The 27913-nt window shown below is 42.1% G+C and overlaps 1 protein-coding gene across 1 annotated transcript in view; it reads right to left on the bottom strand.

Annotated features, from left to right (window-relative positions):
* Window positions 1–27913, bottom strand: part of CLSTN2 (calsyntenin 2) — a 339779-nt gene that overhangs the window by 75313 nt on the left and 236553 nt on the right. Inside the window, exons 6-7 of the mRNA XM_084847086.1 lie at window positions 26096–26344; window positions 25730–25851 (exon numbers count right to left, since the gene is read on the bottom strand). Coding sequence (XP_084703212.1) covers window positions 25730–25851; window positions 26096–26344 — 371 coding nt within the window. The remainder of the gene's footprint in view (window positions 1–25729; window positions 25852–26095; window positions 26345–27913) is intronic.

Here is a 27913-nt window from a genome sequence, read left to right as displayed (position 1 = left end):
CAAATGTTTAATGGTTACATTCTTCAGAAATCGTATAGCTGATGGTCAGTAGCTACAGGCTCTATGTAATTCCAGAACAGTCCAAAGCTAAACACTACTACAGTGACTAAGTTCCTCAACATGATTTCTCCGTTGCCACCTCCACAGTTGTAAACACAAGGGAAGGGACTGGATTCCTGGGTACCTAACCCAGACAATCCTTTCACGGCGCTCCAAACCTGGACATGGAAAGGGAATGATTCCTGGAATGAACCCATCAGGCAATCAGGGGATAACTTCTTGAAAGGCTAAACAACCCACACCCACAGAGACTCCAACTTTGAATCTTTTGTTGATAACTCTAGGCTACATGGTCAAGGCCTATCAAGATCAAGGGAAAGGCATACCCACACATGCAAGGAGTTCCAGGACACTGCTTTCGCACTGGCAACTCCACACTGAATGAGTTCTGAATGAGTTCTGGCAGAGGGAAGTCCAAAAGTCGTAGCTCAAACCCAGCCTGCCGTACACTATGCAGACTACAAACACACACACACAGTCCACAGTAATGAGAGTTCAAGTCTATGAAAAGCCTCACAGTACTTTTCACGGCAAGTCCTTAACATTGTCCTTAACAATCCAAAGTTCCAGTCCATGTGCAGAGTGCCTCCAAAAGCCCAGACGATGATGGATCCAAAGAGAGAAGGCTTCAGGCAATGAAGACGAGATGCCTTTGCATCAGCTTAAAAGGGAAGGCGTGACTGTAAGACACCCCCTCTGGATCCCTTGACAGACAAGGGCCTTTAGCCTTTCAGCAGGGCCCGTCTAAACAGGGCGGCACTGCTCAGCCAGCCCTCCAGCAGTGATGCTTCAACCTGGGTTACCCTTCTGCAAACCCCACCCCACCTTTATCAGGTTCTCACGGACAACTTCCAGCCTGCCTGCCTGCCAAAGCCAGACAAGCAGGCGGACTGGGAGTTGGGTGACTCCCCCTGGCTCTGCTCTGAGAACACCGACAGAGATAAGCTCACCCAGATTCTGACATCCCAGAGGCTGAATAGGCCCAAGCCCTTCCAGGCCATTTCTAATCAAATCCTGGCTATAACCTACAAGGCCCACTGCAGAACTGAAGCTGGGCCCTGACAACAGGGCGGGATACAAATGTTTTAAATAATAAATAATGACAATAAATAATTGCCAATGATACAAGGTCTGATTTGGGCTCAACCAAATCATTTTCCAATTCTGGGGAAAAGTAGCTGAATTTGCTGAGTCCAATTCTAAATTGAGCCAGGCGGTGGTGATTCCTACCACTAATAATTGTAAATGACTTAATAACTTACTACATCTAGCCAAAGATGATGTGCTAAACTATACTATAATGTTCTTAATATTATAATGGAGAAGAATTCCTGTAGGTTCTAATTTTCATGTCAAAACCTTCATGTAGAACCTTTCACTGAAAAACTGAACAAGTCTCACAAAAATTGAGAAATATGTATATTTCTTTGCTTGTCATTCAGAAGCCAGTCACTAATTTATACCTCAGACAGGCATACCCAAAAGCTCTCAAATGTAGGCTTTTCAGGGTCTAGAAAACTGTGCAATCACTAAACTGGCCTAAATGGCACAGCTCTCATAATTGATAATTCTTGAACCTTGGAAGCCAGGGAATCATGCTGTTGCTGAGGTTGTTTGACCTTTTGACTAAGATCTCTTAGGGAGCAATCCTACGCAGGTTTAGACAGAAAAAAGTCCTACAACTCCCAGCATTCCCCAGCCAGCTTAGCTTAGCTGGCTGGGGAATGCTAGGAATTGTAGGACTTTTTTCTGTCTAAACCTGCATAGGATTGCACCCTTAGAGAGGAATCCTATGCTGGCATCTTAGATGGCATCTGAGGGTCCATAAAATGCAGCGGATTTCACCTTCGGAGGTCACAGACTGTAGCTAGGGATGGGGCATGAGTGATGTTCCAGATCACCAGGGTTTTCCAAACATTATCTTGCCACTTGTCTCATGCCTGATTCCCATTTGCAATCATTGCTTGCTCTGCGCAAACGGGAAAGTTGCACAAGTCAAGCAGAAATTAAATTGGAGATTTGTGCAAATTTCCACAAATTCCCTCGATAGACTAAAGTGGGGCGAAATTTGGAGGAAATTTGTGCAAATCGAACTGGAAATGGGGAATGAGATGAAAGTGAGTACATGTCTGACAATTTGCTAATATTTTTGGCGGACATCTTCTCATGCTCACACTTGCGGATCTTTGAACAGGACATGCTCATATGTGTTGTGAACAAAACCGAAATTCTCATACATCCCTATTCCCAGCTGCCATGGAAAGCTCCACGGTGGCACCCTCTCCCAAAGTTGGGAGAGGAAAGGGAGGAAATGGGTATGTTGGTGGTGGGCCAGTGGGCAAGGAAGGGAGAGGCCATGGATCTATTGGATCCAAAAGCCTATCAGCCCCAGTCCCCACCACTGGCTGCAAGAGCACATTAGATGGCCTCAGAGGCCTGTCTAATACAAAATGCTTCAAAGGAGGATAGAGAAGGACAACAATTCTCAATCACTCTTCCCACCCTGCTGGCAAGAGCCCAGCAGGGCATATGATGGATGGAGGCCTCCAGTCTCTGAGACCTCCAGTCTCTAGGGATGTACGAATCCCACTCACCTGTCCGTTCCGGGGCATTGGCGGTGGGGGGGAGGTGCTCCCTGGCTGGCTCTGCTCCGCAGCGACTCCGCGGAGCCGCCAGCCGGGGCCGGCCACAGCCGGAATTCCGCTGCTATGCCGACCGCCATTTGCATGGCTGCCAAGCCATGATAGGCTACATAAGTATTTACGTAGCCTATCATGGCAAAAGGCAGCCACGCAAATGGTGGCCGCTGCACCCTTTGTGTGGCTGCCTTTTGCCGTGATAGGCTATGTAAATACTTAATACGGCCTTTTGCTGTGATAGGCTGTGTAAATATGTAAGTATTTACGTAGCCTATCACGGCAAAAGGAAGCCACGCAAATGGCGGCTGCTATGATGGCCGCCATTTGCGGCCGCAACAACCCGGCAGCGGCCAGGAGACCAGCCAGAGCCGCCACCAGGTAAGCTCCGTTCCGGGGGGGTTCCGCGGGGTGGCGGGGGAGGCCATTCCGCCATGGATTCTGTGGCGGAATTCTCTGACATCCCTACCAGTCTCTGAGACCTCTGTCTAGCGCGTAGGATTGTGCCCTCACTTGGGTTCTTCACAAGCTTAGGCAGACAAATATGGGGATTTTGCAAACTTCCTTCTGTTTGTTTGTTTGTTAAAACATTTATATCCCACCCTTCATCTTCTTGGGACTCTAGGGTAGACATCAGTGTATGCTTCAGTACAAATAACAATAATATAACAGATACAATCAGTCAATCAACTAAACTTTAGAAGTTAAATTGCTTGGGTAAATAAGAATGTTTTTATCTAGCATCAAAAATATTGCAATGTAGACAGTGGCGAACCTATTTAGGGAGAGTCCAAAATCCATATTCGGATAATACCCGTATCAGGCCAACCCAAAGATCACACTAATACGGATCTTGACATTTTTCTTATGGTCAACATACCTACCTTTGATTTGTTTGTTTTCTGTTTCATTTAGGGAGGGCATTTCCCAAATTGGGTGCCACTGCTGAGAAGACCCTCTCCTTTACTGAGGAATAACCTGTGTCTGATAGGCACCTGGAGAATGGCCTCAGCAGATGATCTGAACGCACAGGCCGACAAGATATGGGAAGCGCTGAGGACTTGAATAAAAAATAGATGCCAGTTCAAGGGGGTGCATTAGAAAGCTGAAAGTGGAAGCCCTTTGCCAGTAATGAAAACAAGACTAAAAAGGCTATTTCAGCTTAGCTCTAACTTCTACTACATTGAAAATTCAGGGAATGTAAGAGTTCACCTTGGAAGTTAAATTCAGCATTTAAGATGGAGACTGGAATAGGGCTTTATACATTCACCTTCATGTAACCACATGTATATTTCCCACTTTATTTCATACATAGCTATTGTCTATGAAACAAGCTGCCATTTAAAATACTCTTCATGTGCTATCTTAACTCACTGGATACTCCTGGGGATTTTTTTCCCCTGCCGACATCATCACTATGAGGTTCATGATACAAAAAATATTTCACTCTTTACGTAATAATGATTGTCTACACATGTTTTTTGTTGATAAACTAAGTTAATACATATTTAAGTAGCTCTTTCAGGCATGTATTATTCAGCCAAGAACTTGCAGAAGGCACCGAAATGGCCTTTGCACCTGCAATGTAATACTTATGTAAAATGTATAGCCTACTAAAAATGTAATAGCCATATGCAAAGCAAGCTTATTCTCTCAGTACCAATTTAATGTTTTCATTTGGATGTTTCTTTATAGTTTTCCTATAGCAATTAGTTAATCCCTCTAATGCCATCATTCAGTTTTTGCAGGAGATTATCCAAATTGAGAGGCAATGGTGAAAATATCAAAGCACTTTTTTTTTAATGTGCATCACGCATCTTCAAGAGCAGCTTTGATTCTCAAGCCACAATGAAGTAGGAATGTTGTGCATGCGCAGAGAAGACCACTGTATATTGAGGAGTCAGTGGTACACAGAATTCCCCTGCCCACGTTTACAGTGCCATTGGGCCTGTGTGTTGATCTGATGGGGAGTAGCTATGCTGGTTCCCAGGGCTAAGGCTGTTGATGCTATACTCAAGGCAAGGGTGGTAGATAAGGCCTTTGGCAAAATGTCAAGGCCAGCCAAGAGTGGAAGTGGGAGCTATCTGTGTTAGGTTGACTGCCTGCTAATGGTTGAGGGTGGTTGTTTTCCAGTCTACAAGAATGTAGAATGTAGGACGGTATGGACCATGTCCATAGTATATGTTTCTCTGGGACCTTCCCAATTCAGAACTTCGCCAGAGACTGATCCATAGGTGCTCCGGGCCAGGATGGTATGGAGCCATTTGTCACTGCTTTTATATAAAAGTATGGGGTTCCTGGTGACTGAAGGAACATATGCTTCATGCTTTGAAAATATTGTCTTGTTTTTCTTGCTTCATTAGACTATTTTAGCTAAATAAACATCTTTCTTTCACTCACTGGTGTGTTCATTGCCTCTGAATGCCTCCAAAGAACCATTGCCTATTGACAAAACAATTGGCAAAACACACACATGGGAATAGTACCTGTCTAAAATATACTAATAGACAATATATCTATTATAGTATCAAATATACTAACAGAGAGTTCATTCCACGTGTGCAATCCTTATGTAGCCTGAATGGCACCATCCACGCACAAGAGGGAGGTATCAATAGGCTTGCGAGGACTCCAAGGTTTGCAGATGTACAAACATTTACTTGTATTTAGGGAGGGAAGCCCTAAAGGGTGGGGGGAAAGACCCCAAATCAGCCCACTGAAGACTGAGAATGCTCAGTGAGCATGTAATGCTGACTGACTACTGTGAGGGAGAGATGAAAACATGGGAGGAGGGGAAATGGAATGTAGGATTCTAGGGAAAAGGACCGTAGCTGGCTGGCAGAAAACCCAAAGAGGAACACTTCACATTGTAATCTTTTTTTGGACCTCTCATTTTTTGAGTCTCTAAGTAGGAAAACATGCTATTGTTACATTATTAGCATTTAATTTCAAATACAACCACAGACTGCCCAAATTATTTCTGCTGGAACTATTTAATGCACTTCATTATTTTAAATATGCCTAGTAATTAAAACACACACACACTACTTGAGATATGGAACTGTTCAAAGCTAAGTCCATACACACCCATAAAATTCCAACACATATATTAATCTTAGAAACGATAAGTAAAAATACTTTTAGCCCTAGCCCATGTAAATATAAGGAGAAGGTGTTTCTTCCCGAAAAAAAAAGGGGGGGGGATATATTTCAAAATTTGAATACTATCCCAGGACACACATCGCATACTGTCCTCTGGTTTCAACCTTTCCCCTCAACTATTTGAAGGTAGACACTAAGTGTTCCAAGGGAAAATAGCCTTTTTACAAAATGCCAAGGGTAAAAGAGCAAATAGAAACTGCTTCCCTCTCATGTAATATTAGAACTCAGAGTCACCTGCCAATAAGGTAGTAGGTTTGGAATAAACAAAAAGGAAATATATTCCCCCACGTCTGAAAGGCCCTCATGACGTCTGAGCAAAACTGTCTGCAGTTGAGATAGGCAGCTGACTGTGTTCTCTCTCTTGCGGCACTGGTCGTGCTCCCCCCCCCCCCGCAATAATCCCCATTGTTAGTTTAAACCTTTCAGTGGAAACTAGTGCTTCTCTGTTTTAGTATCTTTCCAAACAATTACGATAAGCAGCCTTCTCCTATACATGGCAGGGACCATAGCTCAATGTGTCAGAGCACCTGCTTTGCATGCAGAAGGTCCCAGGTTCGATCTCCAGGTAGGGCCAGAAAAGAAACCTGCCTGAAATCCTGGAGAGCTGCTGCCAGTCAGTGTCGACAATACTGGGCTAGGTTGACCAGTGCTCTGACTCAGAATAAGGCAGCTTCCTATGTTTACACAGAAGACCTGGCCCAATCAGAGCCGCCCGCACTCACCATGGAGACGTTATACATGCATATGTGTATAGAGATCTTTCCCACACTGGCCAAATGTGCAGACAGTGTGTGTGTATGTGGGTCGGGGAGGGAGCCTTTCTGCAGCAGGCAGCTGTGGGGGCATCATGGCCACAGTGCACATCCATGGCAGGAGGTAGGGCCAGCCCACGTGCCCCTGCTAACCTCCCCATTTGATCTTTCAATGAGTGGGGAGTGCTGTGTGAACCTCTCTTACACAATAGGCAAATTCTACAAGACTGATGGACACAGATACATTTTTCTAGGAAGCAAAAAACTACTTTTATAAACATGCTGATGCAAAAAACAAAAACGAAACAAAACAACTCTCCTAAAAACTGCACGTATTTCAATTTTTGCTAATAACGGACACATGTTTTAATGCCTGAAGGTTACCAGTCAAGACAGAAAGGTAAGATTAAATTTTATTATCCTCATGCACAGCGTGCTTTCTCTCAAAGTTGTTCTCTATATTGTCAGCACCACAGACAATCAAATGTCTGTATAAGCTGCATGGTCATTTCCTACAGAGAGAAGACTAATGCCATGATTAGCAGCTTTCCTTTTCAGTTTCCTCTGCGGATTGTTATTTCGTTCTTAGATAAATGACTTCCTCAGATATAAAGTTAAATATTCAGTAGATGTAATCCAAGAAAATTAATTTTCTCTTTAGACTCCCACATTATGGACCCTGGTAATATAATAAATATATTTTTAGAAACCATAATATGTGAATTGCTTTAGCTTGACTGAAGAAAACAAAGTGTTCCCAATGGAGAGCTTCTGACTAATATAATTAGAAATTAGTTGGCATATCACATATCTTTGTGGCTATATATAAACCTCCCCTGAATAATTCAAATGATAAATTCTGCCCCAGTGGAAAATGGAGCTCATTTCTCTGAATTTGTTAAATGTTTTCATTTCCAGAGACATGTGCTTAGGGATAGTACTAATAAATTTTAAACCTTGCTATAATCTCTACAGGTATTATTTATGTAAATCCTCACACTACAGGGTAAACTCATATTTCCATTACTCAGTTGCTGTTCTTGTCTGCCTTCTTTACTGGAAGAAAATTCTTCCACATTTCTTCCTTCCCTCACCCACTTCAATTTCATCCTGAGATTTCGCAGCCACTGATTTTTTTAAAAAAATTAGGGCTTTGGGGAAAAAAACACACACCTTGTGATGCTGGATGTAGCACTGCAAAAGCTTTGGGTTGTAATCTACTTATATAAACCACTGAAGCAGGGAAAATATTATTTACCAAAATCCTGTGAAAATCCACTCAAAATCTTAGGAGTAGTATACTCATTTTTATTTTTACTAGAACCTCCTGGTCTAATGACATTTTAAACTTACAAAGCAAGTATGCACTTTCAGTGGTTTCGTTCAAAAGTAACACTGGAACCATGATCTGTCATGGCTGCAAGGGGGAGTTTGGAAGCTTTCACTCGTGTTTTTGACCAAACACCACTTAGTGTTACATGTGGACCCAGACTGCACTTAGCCTTAACTATGGTTTACTAAAACACACCAGCTTCAAACTGTGGTTTATGAAGCTGGTTTGTTTTAGGAAACCACAGTTTCCTAAACCACAGTTTTGGGTTTGGATGTAACACTAAACTTTGATTAATCAAAAAGTGAACGTGTTTAATCAAAAAGCAGGACTGGCAGCTCCCAATCTCCTTACAGCTGTGCTGGAGGAGGAGAGAGGGGAGAGTGTGCAAGCCCATCTGCACCATGTTTTAGGCTAATGTGTGAATGTGATAAATATCTCTTAATGATTAAAGCATAAATAATCTGTGTTAAATGATTCTGTGTATACACTCTTGCTTAAGAACATTAAAAACTGCTTGGCTGGATCAGATCAAAGTCCACCTAGTCCAGCATTCTTTGCAAGAATCCCAGCAACTAGCAGCTGTTCATAATCCTCTGGAAATTGGCTAGTGGTCCACTGATAGATTGTAGTGTCACTTGTGAAACAGAGTGCCGTGTTAACTCTTAGCCAAGATCCTGAAAAGAACCAGAAACATTTGCTTGTAGGAATAATGGAGAGAGAACCTCTTTTTGGTTGCTATGTGTCAGCATTTTTGTCTTTTTCTCTTTTATCCTCTTTCAAATTAATTACATATAACAATATTGAGCAGCAGGAGCCATTTTAGACTGCTGTCTGCTATTTCCCCTATCAAGTATGGATTTGGGGCCAGGGAGGGATAGGCTAGCCTTGGACTATAGGAATTGCATTTCCCTCATCAGAAAGCACGTTCAACAGTCTGTCAGTTCTGAGTACCTGTGTATACAAAGTGTTGGGAATCCAAGACAGGATTGGAATTAGGCATGTGCGAAATAGAAAAATGTGAGCTGTTTAAGGTTCTCCAAATTCCACCTCAAATTTTGTTCCAACTCGTGTCCATATCAGATTGCAAGCGTGTGTTTTTTTCTTTTCACATGAAAATTCATGCATATTTTCATGCACATTTTTCCAAATGCATGCATCAATTAAAAGCATTTTTTAATGTACACATTTTCCTTCCATTGATTAAAGCATGCAGGTGTGCATTTTTCACACACATTTTTCAAAACTTTTCTTTTGTTCCATGAATCACATCACAAGCTCAGAAATGCATTGACTTTGATTGCAGATTGTGTACAGGTCTGTGTTTGGCCTGTGATGTGCAAACTGGGTAAATTCTTGTCAAAACTGAACTGAAACTAATTTCTGATCATCCCCAATTGTGACTCTCTTAGTGTACCATCCATCCCGCTGCCCAACAGTCTCTCTGCCTGAGTTGGCAGAGGTGGTCTTGGATGTAGTGTTGCAGAGCCCTAGACTGATGTCTTGGGGAATTCTATCATTTACACCACGGCTACCTTGACTGGGGGCATCACAGGACAATCATGGGCCTGTCTCAAGTTATATCAGAACAAGGGGGCACTCCAATCTGAAAAGAAAAACAAGTGACTGAGTCACAAAAGTGCCTATTGTGTGCTTGCCCAATGCTTCAGAGAACAGATCTTGTTCCTCAGCGGCTGTCTGCAGTATCTATATCCACTTAATTGACCATTAGACCATCTAATGGTCAGTTGTTTATGTGGATATAGATAGTGCAAGCAGCCCCTGAAAGAGATGTTCTCTGAAATGTCAGATGAGCACACAATGAACAAGCACTTTTGTGACTTGGTCACTTGTTTTTCTTTTCAAGTTATATCAGGCCAAACACAAGGGGAGGCACAGACTTTAGATCTGACTTCTGCAATGAACTAGGGGATAATGACCTGTAAGTGATAACTCCTTTGTTATCATTACCTGATCATCACTACCTGATCATGTTTGATCTTCAGGCTGACTGTAATTTCCAAGGGGAGAAGGACTGGATTGTATGGTCCGCCCCCACAGGCTTATGAATCCAGATGATTTTCTCAAATCTCTGGGAGATTTTCCTGCAGCTTTAATTGGTAATCTTGCCAAGGCTCTAGTGTCTGCTTCGAATGACAGGATGAGCCAGATCATCAATACAAACATTTCTAAACTTCTTTAACCAAATTGTAGAGCTACTTCAGCAGCTTGGTACTGGGAAGAACTGAAGCTGATGAAACAATCTAGTCAACTAGAGTGCAGATGTTGGAAGACTCATGACAAATATGACCAAACACAAGTGAGAACCCACTTTCAGGCCTGTCCTGTGATAGGATGGTGGCAAGGAAATCTTACTTGTCCACAACTATTACATCTGCACAATGTCATCCAGCAGCTTTCATCCAACACCTGCAAGATGTCATCTAGCTTTTCCAGATGGTGAGAGGCTGGTTGGCTGGCTGGCTGGCTGGCTGGCTGGCTGGCTGGCTGGCTTTCTTTCTTTCTTTCTTTCTTTCTTTCTTTCTTTCTTTCTTTCTTTCTTTCTTTCTGAAATGTATTAATCGCCCACCTGGCTGGTCACCCAGCTACTCTGGGCGATGTACAACAATAAAAACAGTACAAAACAATAAAATTCAACATTAAAAACACCACATTTCTAAAATTACCCTAACCCACCCCAAATGCCTGCCTGAACAACCACGTTTTTAATGCGTGGTGGAAGCTCATTAAAGAGGGGGCATGGCGGAGTTCCCTAGGGAGGGAGTTCCACAGAGAGGGAGCCACCACAGAGAAGGCCCTCTCCCTCGTCCTCACCAGCCTAGCTGTCCTGGTTGACGGGACAGAGAGAAGGCCAGCCGAGGATGATCTTGTTGAGCGACCTATCTGGTGTTGCTGGAGGCGCTCCTTGAGATAGGCTGGGCTGGAAACGTATAGGGTTTTAAAGGTCAAAACCAACACCTTGAATTTAGCCCAGAAAACAACTGGTAACCAGTGCAGCTTCTTCAGCACTGATGTGGTCTCGCTGGCGGCTGCCTTTAAACAGGCATGCTGCCGCGTTCTGTACTAGCTGCAGCTTCCGAACCGTCTTCAAGGGTAACCCCACGTAGAGTGCATTACAGTAGTCTAAATGAGAGGAGACCAGGGCATGTACTGCCGATGGGAGCAGATGGCCAGGAAGGTAGGGGTACAGCCACCATATCAGATGGAATTGGTACAGCGCTGTCCAGCTCACAGCTGACACCTGAGCCTCCATGGATAGCTGGGAATCTAAGATGACCCCCAAGCTGCGGACCTGGTCTTTCAAGGCTGGCCGTACCCCATTCAACACCAGGTCAACATCCCCCAACCTCCTCTTGTCTCCCACCAAAAGTACCTCGGTCTTGTCAGGGTTCAGCTTCAGCTTATTCCTCCCCATCCAGCCATTCACCGTCTCCAGACATTTGGAGAGGGATTCTACGGCCAACCTTGGTGAAGATTTGAATGAGAAGTAGAGTTGCGTGTCATTTGCATACTGATGACACCACACCCCGAACCTCCTGATGATAGCCCCCAGCAGCTTCACATAAATGTTAAATAGCATTGGGGAGAGGATGGAACCCTGTGGCACCCCACAAGTGAGTGGCCATGGGTCCAAAACCCCCTCTCCCAGTGCTACCCTCTGGTACCTACTGGAGAGTAAGGACCGGAACCACCGTAATATGGTGTCTCCAATGCCCAACCCCTCCAGGCGGTCCAGGAGGATACCATGGTCAACGGTATCAAAAGCTGCTGAGAGGTCGAGGAGAACAAGGAAGGAGCATCTGCCCTTATCCAGAGCCCTCCACATATCATCCACCAAGGCGACCAAGGCCATTTCCATCCCATGCCCAGGCCTGAAGCCCAGCTGAAATGGATCTGGATAATTGGCTTCTTCCAAGTGTGCCTTCAACTGAATCGCCACCACCCGCTCAATCACCTTGCCCCAAAATGGCAGGTTCGACACTGGGCGAAAGTTGTTCTGAACTTGGGGATCCAAGGAAGGCTTTTTTAAAAGCGGTCTTATCACTACCTCCTTGAGGGCTGATGGCATCACTCCCTCCTCAAGGGAGGCATTTACCACCACCCTGATCCCCTCACCCAGCCTCTCTCTGAAGCTCATAATGAGCCAAGATGGGCAAGGATCAAGTAAGCAGGTGGTCGGCCTTACAGATGAAAGCACCTTATCCACTTCATCAGAAGGAAGAAGATGGAACCAATCCCACAAAACCAGTTTGCCACAGACCGCCTCTTGCTCACTAGCTGCATCCACAGCGCACGGAATAACACTCCTAATCCAATCAATTTTATCTGCAAAGTACCTTGCCAAGGCATCACAGGAGAATGCCCCAGCAGTTCCAGAGCAACTGGACTGACCAGGCTCCACCCGGACCACTTGGAACAGCCTCCTGGGACAGCACTCTGCGGACACGATAGAGGCAGCATAATATTCCTTTTTTGCTGCCTTCACTGCCACATGATAGGCTGAAGATACAGCTCTAGCCTGTGTCTGATTGTCTTTGGAGCGAGACTTCCGCCACCGGCGCTCTAGCCATCTCACCTCCTGTTTCAAAGCTCGTAACTGCGGATTGAACCATGGTGCAGTCCGAGCCCTGTTCAGGGGGAGAAGGAGTTTCGGAGCCACCCAATCTAATGCCCCAGTGATCTAATGCACCAGGGTCTCAACCGAGTGGCTGTTGGCGTGCTCCAGAGAATCCCCAAGCGTGTTCAGGCATCCATTCGGATCCCTAAGACGCCTGGGGGGGAACATTTTAATGGGTCCTCCACCCCTGCAGAGGGGTTGTGGAACCGAGAAGTCTAACGACACCAGATAGTGATCTGACCATGCCAAGGGGGTGGTGGATATATTCCCGACTTCCAGATCACTCCCCGCTTCTCCAGAAACAAACACAAGGTCTAGCGCATGACTGGCTACTGGTGGGCCCAGTTGGAATATGGTGCAGCTCCCAGGAAGCCATGGTCTCCATGAAGTCCTGAGGTGTCCCTGTGAGGACAGCCTCTGAATGTACTTTGAAGTCCCCCAACACCAATAAGTTAGGGGACTGCACATGCACATCAGAGACCACCTCAAGCACCTCGTCCAGGGAGTCAGTCGTGCAGTGGGGTGGATGGTACATGAGCAGAATCCCCAGACCGCCCTTCGGGCCCAAGCTCCAGTACAACAGAGGTTGTACTGGAGGTTTCTCTTTGTCAGCAGAGATGATAGAACCATCCAAAGCCCACTGTGACAAGTTTGCATTACTTTTTGCGGACAAAATCAAACACATCCTTGACAACTTGGATGCCATTTTTGACTGAATCAGAGATGGACACCACTAAGACATAATCTGGTCCTCTTACTGTGGATATTTTTCAGCTTGTACAACATGCTACTTAGAGGATTGATATCTACTACTTGCGTTCTGTACCCCTTCCTTTCTTGCCTGTAGTGAGACACCTTTGGAAAAAGTCAATTGTGGACCTTATGATTTTGTACAAATATCATCTGGACTTTAACCTTCCATTTTTGGAGCATGCGGTGGTCTCTCAATCCAGATAGTCTTGGAGGATACAGATTATTTGATCCATTCCAATCTGGTCTCAGGCCTGAGTTTGGAACAGAAACAGATGGCCTCCCTGATGGATGTCTTTTGCTAGGGAATGGACAGGGAAAGGGCAGCTTCTTGCATTACTTAAGACTCCCTGCACATGTCCCTTTAATGGTGGTATTGCTACAACCTCTGCATTTATCGCCATGCTAGTTTTTGGGTATGTGCAAAGGCTTTTGCCTGCATGGTTCTTCTAACATCATGTTTAGCATACCATGCAAGCAACTCCCTGCCCTTGAGAGACAGAGGCAATCAGGCTGTTTGGAGATTTTAGAGGTGGCTCAGGAATAACAGTCTTTTGATGTGGCCTCCAAATGAGGCAATATCATTTGGATGTGGCCTCCAAGTGACAGTAGTAACATATGATATAGCCCCTAATACTCTTTGTTCACTGTTTCCCACTCTTCCCTTTATGAATGGAATGCTTCTTCTGCTATCCAGACAGAGGCTGATCAAGTTTATTATGGTTATTCCATAGCCTGCCTCATTTATCTCAATAATCCTGCTTCTTCTGATATTTTATTTTTAAAATGTCTCCAGTTTATACATACAGTGTTACATTTTCCTTCCTCCCACCCCCTCATATTCCATACGCAATAAAGAACCTATTAAACAAGCCAACATCACAAAAAAGAAAAGAGAGAAATAAAAAGAAAAAGAAAAAGAAATGCAGGAAGAGAAAGGGCTAGAGATAGAAAAGGGTGGGTGGTGGCTGTTGATGCTTAACATTGGAAGGAAAGGCACATTCTGCTATTATAAATGGAAAATCTCTTTAAAACAACAAAAAAAGACAATTTATTGAGATTCATGAAGACGTTGCTCTGGTAAGTGGCACTTCCGTTTATGTCAGAGGCACACAAACATATTTGGAGATCCCTTTTCCTATTTTACACTCAGAACATGACCAATATCAGTGTGAATCTTCACTTTATCTATTTATAATAAGGCATCAATTTGTAAGTTACACATCCCCAACATTATGCAAGGACATTTTATTTAAATGGAACCTTCTGGTTATTTAATTATATATCTTAACATTACACACACACACACAGAGAGAGAGAGAGAGAGAGAGACAGAGTGATTATACACCAGGTGCCACAAACAGACAAGGTAATTAGGTACCTGTTAAGCCTGTGTGATAGTTAAAGAATAGCCTTTGCTGGCAGATGGTGTACTCTAAGAAATAACCATTTCAAAAAGATGGTAGCTCACAGGAACACTTGCTGGTATTATTTGGAGTTTAACTCAGTCTCATAGAGTCCTTTCCTGGAGATCTAGTTGACTAGTCCTAGACAAGCTGAAGCCCCTACAGACGTTTGTATGTTTATTCAAAAAGGGCATCATACTTTGAATCCGGAAAGTATGCATCCTTTTCTATTAAGATATGAACACATCTGAATCGTCAAAGGCAACTGGAGTTGTTTTCTTGGATACCGCAGAGCTAGCCATAAGTAAAGTGCCACAGCTTCAGCATTTCTGTAATGATAAATATAAATATGAAGCTGGCCCTAATTAAAGTCTTTGCCTGTCTAGAGACTCTTGTTTAGAAGGTGCTAATGAGCTACAGAGAGCAAGCGAGGCAACAGCTTTTATTGGATCAACTTGTCATAAAGATATTTTAAGGATATAAGCAGCTGATCATCTTTTGAGTATGCTCACAACAAAAATAACATTATGGCTAATTGTAGGATGTTAGCTACCTGGATGAGTATGCAGTTCTTTGGAACAAAGGAAGCAGGAGACTGTGGCAGGCTGTGTTTGTCAAGCCAGCTCAGGGGTCTTGTTTACAGGGAATGCTGGATGAAAATATGCAACAAGTAGAAACATAAAACTTAAAATATACAGCGTTTCTACAACTCTTGTTTCACGTGGGTGCTACATAGCAATGCCTTCTAAATATAAACTGTTTAACTCAGCCGAGCCTCCTGCTTCAGGTTCAGTCTACCCAGCAGACAAAAACAATCAGTGGCTGGCTAGCTCTGCACATATCACCGGACACACACTCATTCTCCTCCCCAGGGTGTGATGCAATTGCCACTTTGGACAGCAAATAGAGTTCTTAACAGCAAGGGTGGCCAGAAGGCAGGTCTCCAGTTGTTTGAATTTCAGCTCTCAGAAGTCCCTGCCAGAATGCCAGTGGTCAGATATGCTGGAAGTTGAAGTCCAAAACATCTGGAGTTCTACTTTCTGCCCACTCTGCTTGACAGAACTCAGTCAAAGAACACTGCTTAAGAAAAGTGCAACAAATCCTAGAGGATACACACACAAAACTGAAAGCATATATTTATTTTAAAACATCTTCTCTTCTAGGAATTTATGGTGTCTAACAACAACAACAGCAGCAGCAGCAGCAATGATGATGTTGGAACATGTAATTAGATATGTATCATTTATATTTCATGGAGCTTAAAAGAAATTCCCAGCATGTCAGCAGGACACAGTGGAGCAGAACACTTGGAAAGACAATCTCTGAAATAGTTACAGAATGGAACTAAAGAGATCTTCCCTAGTTTAGACTTTAACAACAACAACAATGTACTGTATAAAGATCTCCCCTGAGACTACATTAGTACAAATGGCTTCTGTTTCAAGAGTGATTACACAGAGAAATTTCAGTATAAGCCAGTATGTTCAGAATGTTGATAATCCATTAGTAATTTTACAGTATTTATCCCTTTGCATAAAAGTCAGACAGCTCCTCCTAATATTACAGAGCAGGCACCTAACCTAAAAAACGTTATTTCATTAAGGGCTCCTTCCAGCATGTTTCCCAAGGATGACTAAAAGTATTTGAAGGGTGTGAAAACGGGATGCACTCAGTGTTGAAAATTACATTACGCTACATCTGTCATACCAAAAATTGCAGCTGAGAATTTAGCTAATTTATTATTAGCAAAAAGGCAAATCTCTAGGGCAATCAACTATCAAAAGGAAGCTACAATGACATTAAATAGGATAGGAGCCTACTATCCTGTCAAGTATCATGCATGTAACAACTGAAACCCCAGCTATTGCATACTGGAATTGTTCACTTTCATGTGATATTTCTGTCATATTTTAGTGAAATTAAGAGAATGGCAAAACTGCCAATGAGATCTCATTGTATTATAAAATTATCCTATTTACATATCTCAAACCTATCTATATCTATATGTCTATATCTATATGTCTGTCTGTCTGTGTATGTGCGCGCACGTATGTGTGTGCATGTTCGTATGTCATTTTCATTTTATTTTCCTGATATAATCAATGGAATGCATTAATAGGTCTGGCCCAAGATGTTTTCGTGCCTGAGGTGAAGGATAAGATGGTGCCCTCTCCCCAGTCCACATACAGAAGATGACTGGACTGGCAGTTGAATCTTACTTCAACACTGGAAATTGGATGGTGTCTCCTACCACACCTGAGGTGGCAAGTTAGTGTATGGTATATACAACTCTGTCCTCCAGCACAGGGGAACAACCAGAGCTAGCCTAGGAAAAAGCACCAGAGTCACTGCAGATTGAAACACATTCTTTGGTCAATGGCCAGGGGACACAGTTGGCCAAAGAAAAGGCATGCCCGAGGTTGTTGCCAAGACAATGATGTGGCAGAAAAGGGAGGAAAAAAGGCATCCAGTTAGATGGAGTAACTCCAGCCTAAGGTTTCCCCCATAGGGCTAGACTGACAAGCAAGGAACTCTGGTCACCCTGCCCCCGCATAAAAACTGGCACTAGGGATGTGCAAACTCACCCCTTTCCAGGTTCTCCAGATGCCTGCCCAGGCCCTGCCCTCACTCACCAGTCCCCAGATCACACTTGAGCCCCTCCCATGCTCAGGGAGCAGTCCTCACTCACCCCTGCAGCCTCGTTGAGCTCTGTGGTCACTATTTTTTTTTAAGGCGATCGCAAAAATGCACGTTTTTGTATAAGCAAAAATGCGCATTTTACAAATGCGCACATTCTCATGCAAAATGTGCATTTTTGCAAAGGCGCACATTTGTTTGTGTGCGAAAATGCGCATTTTTGAAAAATGCGCATTTTGCTTATGCAAATATCTGCATTTGGAAAATGTGCATTTTCACATGTGCGCAAATATGCACATTTTTGCGATCACCATTTTATTTATCAAAAAATGGTGGCCACAAAGCTTGACAAGGCCACCAGGGTGACTGCAGGCCATTCGCTGAGTGCAGGCAGGAGGCGAGCAGGGGCTCAGTGAGTGGGCCTCAAGGGTGCAGGCAGGGGTGGTTTCGCTGGATTCCCAGACTGAATCAGACACCCATGCCATCCCTAACTAGCACAGAGGCAAAAGAGGATTGTGAGTACAGTGTCGCTGGTACCAGACACTCCTTGCTTGGACTACTCTTGAACCCTGAACTAATGCATGCCTTGAGACCCTGTCTTAGAATATACCACTGAACTTTAAGATCCTGTTTCTGGCTCCTGTTTGGATTATCTGAGTTTATATGAATTTGAACTCACTAATCACTCTGAATCTGTGGACTCTGGTGCAGTGCCTGGGTTTGTGCCCCACTGTTTTTTTTTAACATGTGCTTGGTCGCTGGTGTTTCAAGGGAACCAGGCCTGACAATAATGGCATGTAATAAAAAATAGGCTTTCTAAATAAAGAATTAAATTGATATATGCACACACAATGATGGGCAAAAAGGGGGGAACCCCTATTTCCACTAAAAACTGACTCACAGTGTAAAAACTGACTCACATTTTTGGAACTGACTATTCCAAAATGTGATTCGGCATGTTGTAGTGCCTGTTCAATCCCAAGAGGTCTCTCTCTCTTAGTCTAGAATACTCCACAGGTTATCTGAAAGGGGATTAAATAATGATATGGCATAAAGCACCATGATAGGCTGTGTGGTTTTTCCACTGGGGAAAAATTATATAAAGATATAATGTCACCCTCATTAGCTGACAGTCTGAAATAAATCAAAATCAGGTAATAAATGAATTCCTGCAAAATTAATTTACTTCCTGATTTGGGGAAATATTTATCAACTATGGAATCAATAACCTCAGGTAGAAGTTAGGAATTAATGCAAGTCAAAAGTGGTTGGGCAATGCCACACTAGCTTTAAATCCAAAAATAAAATACTGACCACACAATGAAGCACCCCAGGAAAACAAATGGTTCTCCAGGAATGAAACTACAACTGGGTTAGAAAAGAAAAGAAAAATTTCCAAGGGGGTGGAGAACACGAGCTAGGTTCTTCCCAACTGGTAATCACTCCACATTTTTAAAGTGGAGTGGGGGGGAGAAGAAAACAGAATAGCAGCAGTGGGAACTTGCACACATTTAAAATACAGAAAACCAAGAAATATGGGGGAAGTATACTTCCTTTTTTTTACCACTTTTAACAACAACAACAAAAAATCAGGCGATATTCTGGACAAAATTTCTATCTCATCTTTCTCTGACATGCAGACACATGATTACACTTCTTCAAACTGAATGTATATGGTAGAAAAGCATTTTCTGATCTATCCTTGTAAACGTTCTTTTTCAAGCACCTTCTGAGTTGTTGGTGAATTTCGGTCCCCCCACCCCCCTGGAGAATATTCAGCAAAATGGCCTCACCAGTTTTGCTTTTTGTAAATAATATGGAGACTTTTGGATTTAACTGTGGATCTAGTTTTCATATTATTTCATATTATTTCAGAATTGATGACGGAAGCAGTGTCTTCGGTCTCTGTTCCTTCCAGTCCTCCTCTCTTCGCCCACTGTTTCTTTTCAGTATGAACTAACAATATAGTTTCATTTAGTATCAGCTGAGAAGATCATTTTATATATTTTGCCCTACCCCAAACTGTTGGGAAATTATGCCTGGCACCTAAGAATACTTGGTGAAATCTCCCCTCCACTCCCCCAGCCCAACATCATAGAATCATAGAATAGTAGGGTTGGAAGGGGCCTACAAGGCCATCGAGTCCAATCAGTTTTGCTACCACACATACAGTACGATGGAGAATCTGGGGAAGCCAGTTTTGCTCAGCTGTAGGCAGAACACTGCTCTCCCAGAAGGCAAGGCAGCCACTGTAAATGGGTGTGGTGCTGACTATTCAAGCTGGAAGTCCCACCTCTCAGCATATTTTGGTTCCAGCACCTGGCTTGCAAAATTCATTTCATTTCATTTTATCTTGGGAATTATACCCCAGTCTTCAATGAGTTCCCAGGTGGCTTACAAAGAAGCAAAATTACAACAAAAGCCATTTAAAACAAGAACATTAAAAGAAACACAACTCAAAAGCCAGCATGAAGGCATAACATTCCATAAGTGTATCTCATGAATAAATAATAGATTCTGACATTTTAAATTCTGCTCTGGTAAATATGTTACAGCAAATCTGCTAAATTCAGGTCAGAATCCAGCAGAGATGGCATGCTTAACTGTGATGTGGATCAGCTGCTTTGGTAGATTTATTACTTTTTATCCACAAGGCAGAAACGTGTAGTTTAAGGGAGATAAACATTCAACCAGCATCCTGGGGCACGATTTGGAGCATGAAGGAAGACTCCTCACAGCAGCCTAGCACAGCTGCTTGGCTGAGGGATAGGATTATGGAACACCCTTGGGTGACCTCTATGTCTCTTGCCCAAAGCTTATTGGCATGAGGCAGCATTGATCAACCCATATTGTAATCTGTAAACTGTGAGGAGTCAAAATAGTATTTGTGACTGTTCAGGGGCTCTGAGGCACAGTGGGATCACTTGTATGTGGAGATAAGATAGATACCATAATCATCCACAATAGGAGATTATCCACACTGCAGGGTGGAGGTTAGATAACTAATGCAGGTTTTCTCCACTGTAGATCCTTTTAATTAAGTTGTGGCTCCTCATTCATCACAGAAAAGTGTGTCTGTCACTTCATGCATGTCCTTGTACAATAATCCCCTTCTTATGTTACTTATGTGAAGGGGTCATTACATGTTTACTGGAGAGTAGGGCCATGCTCCTGGCTGCACTCTTGATGTCAGGCATGCTGCCTGGCCCTGCCCCCAGACATCCACAGATCAGCTTTGTGAAGAAGCCAATGCTGAGCAGCTGACTGTGCTAGGCTTCCAACTGGAACACCAGTGTGATTGGATGTTGCAGAAGTGTGGAAACAGACGCATGTGCAGCTGCTTGCACATAAGCGTTTTACTTCAGATTATCATGCCAACGCATGGAGGTCTGAAGGCAGGGCCAGGAGTGAGATCCCATCCCTAGTAATCATGGGATGCTGTCAGGCTGGGCCTTGGGTGGCAATTTGGAATGAGCCTAGAAGTAGAAGTTGTGGGACACCGCAAGGGGCAGGACCAAAGACCATGTCAGGACCAAAGGGCAAAGTAGGAGGCAGAATTGAGAAGCTTTTTTATCCATGTAGTCTCCCTGGAAAATCAGTGTTCTAAATCATGTGGGCAGCCTACACAGATAGAAAGGCCTACCTAATGCAGACCTTCACCCTCAAAATTTGGAGGGTAATGAGAACATCGAAAGAGGGGGCCAAGCTAGCATGCTCATCACTCTCCTCCCTCACGTGTTTTTTATACTCACATCAAGTATGCCTGAATGAGCTTATGTTTGTCAGTTATCAGTAGCTCTTATAGGGCAGCTATGTGCAGAACTACTATATAATTTTACTATGAATGCATCTAAAAATATACATGATAAACAGTTTCTGTCTGTTGTACTCTTTATTAAATGGGCATTTAGAAAAATCTCTTAATCCTATGCATGTCTAGAGGTTCTATTAAGTTCAGTGGAACTTCCTCCCAGAGAAGTGCGCATAGGATTACAGCCTTAATCACTGATCCATCTCTAATAACTAAAAGGACTACCTTTCTAATGTATGAAGATTAAAATAAACAATTATTGGCTTCAATACAGAACAAACTCTGCTTAATATCTTGCAGCCAGTCTGACTGAATGCTATTCATTTCAGAGTAGTATCTCTTCAAGACATCCATACGTACAAAGGAACATACTCAGAGTTCAGACAATATCAGTCAATAAACTTGGAGAAATATACACCTGTGGTCCATTATTTCCCAACTCCCACACTGCTGACCAAGTGTCAGCGCCAGATTAGATATCCTACTCTGAAGGATAAGGATAAGCAAAACAAAGAGAAGGGGAAGGGGCCGCTTAGCAGTGCAGATAGATGCTACAGTCTTGTGAGAGTTATAATACACTGAAAGAATCACAATATGCAGATGTGACCGTGCTCACTGTTGCATTCTTGGAAATATGGATGGTTTAATTAGAGCTTTAAATAATGAAACCTTTTTATCACATTGACAGTGAAAGTACCTGAAAGCACTGATTATCATGAACTATGACTGCAGCATGGCTGTCTTCTGTCATGCTGTAATTTTAACATGCCTAAATGAATTAGCTTCATAGATCAACGAAGAGGAGATAATCTTTAAACCAGTCATTTTGTGTGTTTCAAAATTGCAAAACAAAAACACTCAAACGCTCTGCACCGATAACATCTGAGTCAAACATGCATCTATCTATTATTTGTCATTACTTTTTTTTAGCACAAATCTATCCCAGTTACCAATTATTTCCTATGATCTAATGTATCATATTCTTTTAAATATAATCATCATAATAAATATGCACTAAAATTGTCAGCATCACTTTCACAATCTTTTGTGTTTTTTTAAGATTGTTTTAAGCAAGACAACTCTGTACTAGTTGACAAATAGGGGATTCAAAGACTAGCAGAGAATGGAAAATTATTCAGGTTAGATAGCACCTTTCAGACTGATTTATTCATTATGTATTTATTTGTTACATTTATCTACCACCCAATAGCCGAAGCTCTATACGCAGTTCACAAAAATTAAAACCACAAAATACAGCATAAAATACAGTATGAAATATTAAAGCTTAAAATGAGAGTATAAAAGTACAACCAGAAAAAAAACCTAGTAGCAATGCAGGAATTCATTCATTCATTTATTTATTTATTTTATTAAATTTATTAATCGCCCATCTGGCTGGTCACCCAGCCACTCTGGGCGATGTACAACACACCATAAAACAATTTAAAACAATAAAATTCTACCATTTTTTTTTTTAAAATACCCTAACCCACCCCAAATTTATTGTATTTTAAATTAAACAAATTTAAAATACAATAGCAGATTTAAAACAATTGAGCTAGAATGCTAAAAGGCCTGGGAAAATAAAAAAAGTCTTCACCTAGCGCTGGAAAGAGCACAACATATGCAACAGGTGAGCCTCTCTAGGAAGCTCAGATCTAGAAGTAAGAGGCTGAGGAGTCTTTGGGTACTAGAGTAGCGACTGGGTATCTGAAATTATTTTCTCTTGGTTGCAGGATTACCATGATTCATCTATCAATTTCTCTCTTACCAGTTGTATAGGATATAAACAAGGTACTTTCTAATCTTCTGTGTGAAGTTTCATAAATGTGTTGTGCATGGAAGCTTGCTCATCAACTCAGGGAAAAAGACGTTTCACGTTAAATTTTCTGAGCTTCAAAAGCATCAAACATTAAAATTCCTACTGGCTTAAAAATTGAATAAAGATGAATTTAAAGATAAAAGCTCTTCTATTATCTGATAAAACTACTCTCCTCAATGCTGTTTTGTGCTAACACAGTAGGCCTATCTGTATAAATTTTCCAGTGTGTTACTGCATTAATACATATGCACATATTTTCCAGAGTAATTAGAGAGGAATAAAGGTATAAAGTGAGGAGACGTTGTACTAGAGTCACAGTATAGCTCATTAACATTAAGTCACAGTAAAGTTTAGTTTCATTTGTAATTCATTTTTGTGAATAGTTTTAGAATAAGTTGCTTCCTTGATGAATATCCCCACACCTGAACAGAGTTGTTGCAATGCAGCACTGTCACTTATGTCACTTTCTTTGGTGTTAACTTCTCCCATAAGACTCAATGGCTGTCAGAAGGCAAAAATGTCTACCCCACAGAGTGCTGCATAAGAGAGTGAATCTTTAAGCCAGGAATGGGCAACCTGTTTGGAACGAGGGCCTCATGCGGTGCTGGGTGGCAGGTTGGGGACCTCATGTGTATGCATGCACGCATGTACACACACACATATATACATATATACACATAAATCCAAGGAGCCAGTGTGGTGTAGTGGTGAGAGTGATGGACTGGGAGCTGGGAGATCCCGGTTCTAGTCCCCACTCAGCCATGGAAGCTCACTGGGTGACTTTGGGCCAGTCACAGACTCTCAGCCCAACCTACCTCACAGGGTTGTTGTTGTGAGGATAAAACAGAGAGGAGGATCATGTAAACTGCCTTGGGTTCCTTGCAAGAGGGAAAAAGGCAGGATATAAATGCAATCAATCAATCAATCAATCAATCAATCCAGGCATACATATACACATAAATTCTCTCTCTCACACACACACGCACAAACATATACACACATACACAACTCAGCACACAGGGATGGGAACATGTAAGTCTTTCTTCCCTGCCTACAGAGATGGGATCCTCTCCAAAATTGTTGTTTTCTCAGAAACCTTGGCAGAATCTTGGCTATTAGCACTGGGAAAACAACCATCTCAGTAGCCCCAGGATTGCTTGGGCTAGGGAAGTTAAAGCCTTTTCTACCTTCCTAGTGATCACCTCTGAGATCAGTTTCCCTATTGCCATTAGTGGCAGGGAAACAACAATCTCAGCTGTGTTAAGATAGCTGGGAGGAGAGTGGGGAGGCTAAAGCACCTTCCCCTGATTGGGATTGCTGGAACAACGGTCTTTTCCTCAAAACCCAGCTCCATAGGACTTGCTGCTACTTTATTCAGTGGTGGTGGACAGCCCAGAGGGAGGGGATTTCAGAAAGGGGGAGGGCTGGCAGAGAGAGGGGGTGGCAGAGAGAGAGCAAGAAGGGGGTGGTGTGCCTACAATTGTCTGTCTCCACCTACCATTGGCTCTAGTACTTGACTGACTTTTCCCATTGGTCAACAGCCCTTCATAGAAAAAAGGTTTCCCACCGGGTCTAGGATGTACAGTCTAGATGAAGACACTTACAATAAAAATTAATTGAAATTAACCAGTTATGTACTTTTAAACATATCAGACACACTTAGATTTTTACTGTTTCACATTGATCTACAATGCCACCCACTTATCCAGTGAACCCGTAGTTCCCACACCTTAAGCTTCCTGTCTATGAACCTGTGTGTGTGCTTAGCTAACAAAAAGAGATGTTTCTCATGAGACCATCATATTGTATTTATTTCGTTCTAAAATTGCTTGATAGCAATAAATACACAAGTACAATAAAAACACAAGTAAAATCCAAACACCACATAAAAACAGAACCAACAAAATAAAACATTCCATTAAAAGCAGCAATCAGTTAAAACCAGCAAAAGCTAAAACAGGCATTATAAGGAGGACTAAAAATATCAAAGATAAAACTACTTTAAAACAAAGCATAACAGGATTAAAATATAAAGGATTAAAAGGCCTCACAGAATAAATAGATATTTGCCTGGGGCCAAAAAGATAATAAAGTAGGTGCCAGGTGGGCCTCTCTTGGGAGGGTGTTCAAAGACGGCACACAATGGGGAAAGTCTGGATCAAAACCATAAGATAACTTTTGGAATAAACCAGATTTTAAGGTTATGTGGAGTATCTATCCTGAAGGATAAACAACTTGGACAAGAGAGTCCAGACCTGTCAGACAAGTGTCAGACAAGAACCTTCTAGCTTTTTCAAAAATAGCCCCTAATCTAGAGGTTGGGAAATCTATGGCCCTCCGGATGTTGTTGGACTCTGACTCCCATCAGCACCAGCCAACATGGTCAATCAGCAGGAATGATGGGAGATGTAGTTCAACAATATCTGGAGGACCACAGGTTCCCTACCCCTAATCCATGCTCTATTTGAGATTCTTGCAATGTCACATAAGAACATAAGAAGGGCCATGCTGGATCAGACCAAGTGTCCATGCAGTCCAGCACTTTGCCTACATAGTGGCCAATCAACTGTTGACCAGGAACAGATTAACCAACAGGGTTATACAATTTTATCTGCACCTCAAAAACAGTTTCGGCTCTGCGTGTGTCAGCACATTCATCATACAGTCCACAAGTGACTGAAATAAATTTTAGGAATTACTGTAATAAAAAAGAAAACTAAGTACCTGGTCAAGCTTCCAGTGAAATTCTGCAGGACGGAAGGTATCAGCTTGGTCAAAATCTTTTCGCAACAGAAACACAAGTCGACAATTGTGCACGTAAAGTGCATAGTGATGTCGATTCATTTCTAGAAATATTTATTAAAAGATGAAATGTATCTCAGCATGGTTGTATAATTTATTGATATCAGAGTATACATTCAATGTATTTATTTCATCCCCCAAATCCACCAATGATTTAATATCAGAAGTAGCTTTAGGCCAGACCTTAAGATTGAATAGAAAATGTTTTTCAATACCAACTTTAATTCAGCATGTTAAAATCTGGGAGAAGGGAGAAGAAAGTGCATGTTTTAAATAAAGCTGACTTACCTGTCTTATCTGAATTACAGAGAATAGTTTCTTTCTCTGCTCTCAATCCTGGACTTGGACCATGTTTCATCCACATGGTGATGGTAAATTGATCAGTTAGATTCTTTGGTACTATTCCATCAGGGATTTTGGCTCCTTGCTTTCCATCAAATTTAAAAATCATGTCATTGCTGTCTATCAGAAGACCAGCTGTCCAGTTAGTTGCTGCACTGGGAGTTGGTAACAAGTCGATGGCACCTGATGATGCTCCTGCAGATGATAGATAATGAACAGCTTGATGAGACACTAATGAGAAAGCTGTTCATCTGAATTCACCGTAGGAGAGATGGTGACACACTTAATCCCACTCATCTATTACTAATGTGGCCTTTGTTTTCAATTTTACATTGCTGAAAAAATATATTACCATTCCAAATATAAAACATATACACAACACACTAATAAACCATGACGGATGGATCCCAAGTTTCTTTTCTGCAGGAATCAGCCAAGCTCAGTAGTAGAAATCTGCTGTAGGTTCTGCTCCTTCCCTGCTACTCTAAAAACCACAACAACACACCATTGGCCTGGGATAAGGGATAACAAGTGGCTAGAAGAACCTACTAACACACAGGAAGGTATTGCAAGGCCTCTCCTTGGGTGGAAATGATGCATCAGTTACATTAAATATTTAGGTTTTCAAACTACAAGCTAATCTTGATGCCTGGCAGAACATGATGCTGGGACTGCCATTTCTAGCTACAGAGAGGCCTTGCAGGACCTCTCCTGTGAGGTAGTGAGTCCTCTCCTGATGCCTGTTACCTCCCTTCCCGTTTTCATCTTGGGGAGGAATGGGGTAACCATTCTAACTGGTTGGAATTTTCAGGAGTTCCTATCAAATGCTTGAAAAAACTCTCAAGGTTTTCAAGTATTTGACAGGAATGCTCCAAAAGATTAAAACTGTTTTGGGGTCAAGTCAGTTGGGCTTTAAACCAGGGATGGAAGAGAAATTCATTTGCTTGCATTTAATGTGAACTTGCCTAAGTTCTCACTTTCGAACTAATACACAAATCAAAACCCAGTTATCCTTCAAAATACACACTTCAAATTTTGCAGTGGAATTCTCCAATCAAAAGCTGCACACAAAAACGCATATATTCGTGAAATGTGAACACAAAAATGCATATATTCATGAAAATAGCAGTAAAATGCATTATATTAGGAAAATTGCTTGCAAAAATGTTTATACAAAAATTCATGTATTAGGAGAAATATGTACAAATTTTCATGCAAAAACACTTAAAAAATAAATCTCAAAGTTCAGGACAAATTGAACTTATGGTTTGGTTGGAATCTTAAATTCCACTCTTAAGACTGGAAAAATGAGAAACTGAGAGAAACCAAAATGCATAGATTCATCCATCCCTACTTTAAATATCACTAGTTCTCTCATTTATTAAAAATAGACAGGGAGATTGCTATTTCCTAGGTCTATGAGTTATGTTTGCCCATAAAAATGTCTTTATATTTATCTGATTTTATCACAGAAAATAACCAGTAAACTTCCCAAATTAATTTATGTTGTTTGTCCACAAAGTATAGAAGCTGAACACAGCTTTTCTCCTATGGCTGCACTTCTTAACCTATTTAAAATAAAATAAAATGCAGGTACTAGGTATCAATGTTATGATGGCATTTGTTGTTCACCTTTGTTTTACATTTAAAGCTGTGGATAAATTTTAAAGAAACTAATTCCCTCATTTACACGACATTTCAATTAACAGCACCCACAAATAAGACAGCATGCATTTTTAAACATGTACAAGGACAGCATTTATT

Source organism: Heloderma suspectum, chromosome 3 (genome assembly GCF_057233095.1).
Source record: "Heloderma suspectum isolate Gila_16-S chromosome 3, 16-S_ref, whole genome shotgun sequence".
Lineage (NCBI taxonomy): Eukaryota > Metazoa > Chordata > Lepidosauria > Squamata > Helodermatidae > Heloderma > Heloderma suspectum.
The sequence above is the reverse complement of the archived record's forward strand: the minus strand, read 5'-3'. Positions and strand labels throughout refer to the sequence as shown.